This window comes from Cyprinodon variegatus, unplaced genomic scaffold, assembly GCF_000732505.1.
Source record: "Cyprinodon variegatus isolate N-32 unplaced genomic scaffold, C_variegatus-1.0 Scaffold960, whole genome shotgun sequence".
NCBI classification, from domain to species: Eukaryota; Metazoa; Chordata; class Actinopteri; order Cyprinodontiformes; family Cyprinodontidae; genus Cyprinodon; species Cyprinodon variegatus.
This window is the reverse complement of record NW_015151413.1, coordinates 43,858-50,411: the sequence shown is the minus strand read 5'-3', so window position 1 is coordinate 50,411 and position 6,554 is coordinate 43,858. Positions and strand designations below refer to the sequence as shown.

At 49.7% G+C, this 6,554-nt stretch overlaps 1 protein-coding gene across 1 annotated transcript in view; it reads right to left on the bottom strand.

The window, feature by feature from the left end:
• smg1 (SMG1 phosphatidylinositol 3-kinase-related kinase) overlaps nt 1–6,554 on the bottom strand; it is a 74,471-nt gene that overhangs the window by 33,752 nt on the left and 34,165 nt on the right. The window contains exons 29-35 of the mRNA XM_015398768.1: nt 5,212–5,363; nt 5,014–5,146; nt 4,796–4,940; nt 2,809–2,947; nt 1,052–1,270; nt 792–972; nt 560–721 (exon numbers count right to left, since the gene is read on the bottom strand). Coding sequence (XP_015254254.1) covers nt 560–721; nt 792–972; nt 1,052–1,270; nt 2,809–2,947; nt 4,796–4,940; nt 5,014–5,146; nt 5,212–5,363 — 1,131 coding nt within the window. The remainder of the gene's footprint in view (nt 1–559; nt 722–791; nt 973–1,051; nt 1,271–2,808; nt 2,948–4,795; nt 4,941–5,013; nt 5,147–5,211; nt 5,364–6,554) is intronic.

Sequence of the window (6,554 nt, the reverse complement as noted above, 5' to 3'; positions counted from 1 at the left end):
ACATTGGCCGTCCTTACTAATGCTAACAATGGCCGTCCTTACTAATGCTAACATTAGCCCTCCTTACTAATGCTTGCATTAGCCGTCCTTACTAATGCTAACATTAGCCCTCCTTACTAATGCCAACATTGGCCGTCCTTACTAATGCTTGCATTGGCCGTACTTACTGGCCGTACTTTTTTTTTGCACCAATCTGTTTTTAGGCAAATGCGAGTAAAATGCTCGTAATGTACATTCCTGTTAAGAGTCTGCTGCTACTGAACTCAGTTTTATTATAATAAACAGTAAAACCCCTTTGAAGGCAGGATGGTAATCTGTTTTCAGGAGGACTTTCTCACCTAAATAAAACAGATTCAAACTACTTTTTACCCGCTGATCACAGCAAATATAGCTGCCATTGTTCCAGGCAAAGAAAGGATAGGGTAGCTCCGCCCAACACGCATCAGACCCACTTTACCACCGCGCAGCTAGAGCAGCAAAGATGCTTCAGCCATTTTAAACGGTTCTGCTGTCTGAAAGTAGCATTAGATGCCATCAGCCTGCAGGAGCTGGGGAGTACCTGCGCTCTGAGCCTCCCCTCCTAAGGACAGGGACCCCACGATGGCCGGGTAGAGGATTAGGTGGGGGGAGTCCTGGGCCACCCGGCACAGCAGGCTGCAGATGCTCTGTCTGATGTAGGCCTCCGGATGGTTGAGACGCGAGAACAGCTGAGGGATGATGCCTGGGGAGGATGAAGAGGATGATGAGGCTCCGACATGAAGGGTTCACTGCTCCATGGCTGCAGTACTTACGCCTCCAGGGGGCGGTGGGGGTGGAGGCCAAGCCCAGCTCCAGCCCCTCCCTCAGCTCTCCAGCGTGCTTTACCAGCAGCCGGAGGAGACGCAGCGTCGCCATCACGATGACATCGTCGTTGCTCTGTTTGCCTCCCTGGCAGGACAGCAGCAGCTTTGGGTCGTTCTCGTCAACATGAACCTAAAAAGGAAACAATGGCGGTAAACCCGGGCAGAACCAGCACCCGGGTCCAGAACCTTCACTAACCGCCGGGTCTCACCTGTCCTGCATTCAGCTTGAGGAAGGTGAAATAGGCGTGGCAGGAGACACGGTACAGCCCGAAGATCCGGTCCACCACCCTCCTCCAGACCCCAATCAGTCCGTCTGTGACGTGCTGGCCTGCATCTCCGAGCCAGGGGCACGAGGCGGTGAGCTGCCGCCAGATCACGTCCACCATGTCGTCCTCGTCATCCTCCTGCTGCAGAGCCATGTCCTCGTCCTGTTGGAGCAGACGGAACGGAGGAATGGGTCGACGCCACAGGAGTCCGACTTCCGTTTCTATATTCAACTAACCCGACAGAAGGTCAGAGGAGCTGCTGAAGGATAGATTCCTCATAAATCCATATTTCATTCGTAAAGTCGTAGGGAAGCTGCCGTTCCAATCGTTGCAGTTCTGAATTCTCCCAGTGGTGCCGACTTTACACGAGTGAATACAGTGAATGTGATTGGTCAATTATCAAGGGGGCAGGATTGTTGTGGCAGAAGGTTCGCAACCAAGTTTGGTTGTGGCCGGTTTGTCAGAAGCATCTTGCTAACCAGTTAGCAACTTAGTGCTAGCAGGTTCCCAATGGGAAATTCCATTGGGACCAAGTAGCACTAAATTGGTGACTTAGAAACGACGCTGTCAAGGAACGCTATGGACAGCGGAAACATGCAAGAGGAGGAGAGTTTAGTGTCGGAGGTCGTGGATGAGTCTCCTCCGTCATCCATTTTTTATTTAGAGGAGGAAAGCGGGGATGAAGATGTTGTGGAAGAGGACGCCAGGGCGGCAGAAGCTTGGTTTGGTGTAGAAGGCTTCCAGTCGTCCATGTTTGAGCCCTTGCCTCGCAACGCTGCCAGTTCTGTTAGCTCTACGCCTGCCGAAGACACAGACGTCCATCCCCGTGAACACTGGGACGCAACTCCATGGGAAAGGAAAGGATTCTGATTTCAACCGCTGCGTATATTAGCTGCGACATATGAATCACGATGCTATGACCGAAAACATGTGATTGACAGATGAGTGTTGATATATGATTGGCCGAATTTAGGTGTTCAGGCTGACGTAGAACTAACTGGCCTGCAGAAGATAACGGAAAAAACACTATTGTTTAAAAATGTTCTATCTTTTGGGACAATATGGTCTGATAAAGAGTACATTTATATACACGTTTAAGCCAGAATTTGACATTTAAATATGATTTCCCTACGGCTTTACTTTTGTACAAATCAAATGAGAAACTATATGTGGTTTTCTATTTGAACTTTAATCCCTGCTGCAGCCAGACTCCACAACGCAACAATAATAACTTATGCAATGCATAATGTGCAACTACTAGTTGATACCCTATGCAATAACTATATATATATATAAATATCCATCTATATCCTGACACAGCCCAACTGGGATAAACTGGTACTTTATCATCAGTAGAGCGCGGGTTAGTTCCGGCTCAGTTCGGAGATAAAGAGCACACACGGTGCGCCTACTACAAAATTGTAGGTGGCCACAGACAGCGCTGCGAACAGGAGGCCTCTGATTGGTCAAATCTACATCTGCTCTACACTGTGCGTATTTCCTGTTTGGTACGACTGGTGAAGATGGAGCAGCTAGCAGAGCGAGGTGCGTGAGAACGCTTGGACCCTTTTCCACCTGGATCCCCGCTCTTTTTGGCCCTCATGTCCCTCCGTTGTTGCTCAAACTTGCCCCCCCTTCCTCACCGCCTCGGCCGTACCTCTAATCGATGCATCACTCCTGCCAGAAGATAACTGGTTTACCTGAATCCCAGTGGGTCGACACATGGCCTGTCCCAGGATGCTGAAAATGGTTTCTTTGTCTTCTTCACTGGTGCTCGCTGGCAGCAGGTCCTCTATGTCCTTCTTTTCCTCTGGAAGCAGCGGCAGACCCTCCCCCTGACTGAGAGAGAGACAGAGAGCAGGCTGAGTGCTGCTTGATTCTTTAAGCAGTGGTAGGTCCCTGCAGAGCCTCCTCTGCTCCCAGCTCTTGTAACGTGGCAGATAAAGGGTGGAAGGAGGAAGACAGAGGAGCCGCAGATTCAAGCAGTATTTAGAATAAATGGATTGTTGTTGGGCTGAAGCTGAATCTGAACACTAATCTGTTATTTTGCCTTTAGATGAGCTCTTTGAAGACGGCTCTTGTTGGTGTTCAAGTATTGTTGATAATATCTGAAGGTTTTCTCCCAATGTTTAGCACTTAACGATAACGGGCTGCCCTGGAGGGGCCTTCTACCGGCCCCCGGAGGCCCCCTCTAAACGCCCGCATGCGAGGCGCCCTCTACCCACCTATGCCCATTTTCTGGGGGAACTATGGCAAACTATGATGAAATCACTGCTAGCTGCGTGGCTAACCAGCGGTGCTGTAGAGGGCCGCACTGGATTAACGCCGTGATTTCATCATCTGTCAGACGCGCGCTTCAAAACACTCCAAGCCGCTTCTTGTAATTGCAATCATCCATTTATTCCATTTGGCCTTCATTGACTTTAGATTGACTGACACATACTGACCAGGCTAAACCAGCCTATGATGCCGACAATAAAGCGACAATACGGCACGGTCAACAGAAACTACGACCACCATCGGCGCACCCGCTTCCTCATTCGTATAAAACTCAGCGCGCCAGAATGACTCCCATTCATACCTTAGTGACACTGAGCCCACCTTAGACACACCCACCACCCAGGTGTCAAAGCCGTGTGCTGCTGCCACATTAGTAATTGCTTATTTTGCTCATATGGCTCTTAAAGTGGATGTGTACACCTTAAAATAAATCTAATATAGATTTTTAAATGCTGTATTGTATGCTATTATTTGTATTAAAAATAAATCCGTAGAGTTAGAATGTTTTACTACACAGGTTCTAAGTTTAGTTACAGTAATTGATTGATTCCCCCCAAACATTTCCTGCAGACCACCTTTTCACATTTATGACAAACGTAATATGAGCGTTTCTTTGTGAAGCGCTGAAGCTCCTGGCGCCGTTTTCTGTGCTTCGCCAAAGCTGCTCTACTGCGGGGGAGGGGCTGGAAACCTGCGGGCTGTTTTACCAGTTCAAGGATAAAATCTCTGCGTGAAAAAGTGACCTTCAAACAGGTCCTGAACAAAACCAACGTGTTTATAGCTGACATTTCCAGGAGATCATAAATTACAGCCACAGGCCGCCTTCGTGTCGCAGCTTTTAGAGAATCCTTTCTAATCATCTGATAAGACACACCCACTCTACCTGAGTGTTAGGTTAGGGTTAGGGTTTCTAAAGCCTGTTTCGCTGTTAGGTTTCTTCTGAAAGCTGTTTTTCCATATTAGCCAAAGAGTTCTAGGTGGAATGTTGGTTGCTAGGCAACGGGAGTGAACATCTTTACAATGCCACTAATAGAGCCGTTAAAATGACGGCTGTGGGAGATCAAAGTAAAATTAACCATATTTATTTTTTACCGTTTTATTTTTTAAAGCTACGTGAAAATGAAGGAAATCTAGAAACAGAAAAAGTTAATTAACATGAGCAACATCAGATTAATTTTAAATATAGTTCTTTCCCTTTAAAATCTCAGAACCGTCAAAATGACGGCTGTGGGAGTTCTAACGTTAACGATTAATCGATTACTAAATTAGTTGATTATTTCAATAATGGATTAATCTGATTGTTTCAGCCCTAAAGCAAACAGGGCGCTGCTGTTGGACCAGAGTAGAGAGACGAGGTCAGAGGTCAGAGCAGCGTGTAGACGTTCCTCCAGGACGCCGTTCACTCACCTGGCGTTATCCACCACCTTCCTGCCCCAGCGGTAGGCCCAGCTGGCCAGAGCTGCCCAGGACTTGGCCATCTCTGGAGCCAGGCTGGTGGACAGCTGGTAGAGCTGGCCCAGCACGAAGTCTGCCTCCCCCACTCCTACGTTGACTGGAAACAGAGACAGCAGGTAGTTAGACTCTGGGGGGGGGGTCCTAACAGTAAACCTGCAGAGCCGTCTGACCGGAGGTGACCACGGTGATGTGGGGGACGCTCTGGTCTTCCAGAGGAAGCTCCAGCAGCTGGCTGATGTTCTGGCTCAGAGGGGACATGTTGACCGCAGCGGAAGAGTTTACAGCTCCGGACTTCTTCACCACCTGAAACAAACAGTTGATTAAACGGCGTCCGGAAGGATCCGGATGGACGGCGGAGCGAAGCTTGCCTGTTTCAGCTGAGGAGTCATGTCCTTCCAGTCGGCCAGCAGCCATTTGCAGAGAGTCAGCAGAGAGCGGCAGGCCGCTCCTTCGTTCTTCCCCAGCTGGCAGTAGGACAGGGCCGCACTGCTCAGCATCTCCATGGCAACCACCGACTGGCCTGCAGACGACAAACCGTTCAGACGGAGCTCAGAGACACGACACAGCGCTCCCACACCTGGACTGCACCTGCTTTAGGGATCTACCTGCTGCTGCCGCTGCAGACTGAGGCATGATTCAGCCACTAACCCTCCTGCTGCTGTCACACCTCAGCTACACCGACTACCATCAGGAGGTTTCTCACCTCCACCGCTGCCGCCATTTGAAACCCCGAAACATGGAAGGACTTCCAAGGATGGCCGGATTTAAAAACTTTCCGTTGCCATGAATTGGTATTTTTAATTTTGGGAGCAGCGGCTTCAGAGAGATTAGACCTCCCAGCCATCTGGAGGGAAACATCTGAGCCACCAAACCTGCAGAGGAAACCAAACCCATCCGACAGACTTTCATATCCCAAACTCTTCCTCAGTGAGGAGGAAACGTTTCTCTGCATGTCTGGGGCTCAAAACGGTAATAAAAATGGTTAAAAAAAAAAAAAAGAAATCAAGACAACTGAGACGATTCACTTCATCTTTCTGACCGGATGGGGGAGAACCGTTTATTTACAAGTCAGATTCCAACATGCTGTACTCCAGCTTACATTGGTATTTCCCCCGAAACTGCCTGAACCGTCTCAGCTGTATTTATTAGTGGTGGACCGATACCAGCGGCGGTTCCACGATCCAGCACCGGCAGGGAGGGCAATGATGCCAGTTTGAGAGCCAAAAGTTTCTTCAACTATTGTCACCCATTCCATCCATCCATCCATCTTCCTCCGCTTATCCGGGGTGGGGTCGCAGGGGCAGCAGCCTAAGAAGGGAGGCCCAGACTTCCCTCTCCCCAGCCACTTCTTCCAGCTCTTCAGGAGGAACCCCAAGGCGTTCCCAGGCCAGCCGAGAAACATACTCTCTCCAGCGTGTCCTGGGTCTCCCTCTGGGCCTCCCCCCGGTGGGATGTGCCTGGAACACCTCACCAGGGAGACGTCCAGGAGGCATCCTAACCAGATGACCGAGCTCCTCACCCCATCTCTAAGGGAGAGCCCAGCCACCCTACGGAGGAAACCCATTTCGGCCGCTTGTATCCGCAATCTCGTTCTTTCGGTCATGATCCAGAGTTCATGACCATAGATGAGGGTAGGAACGTAGATCGACCGGTAAATCGAGAGCTTCGCTTTTTGACTCAGCTCTCTCTTCACCACGACGGACCGGTACAG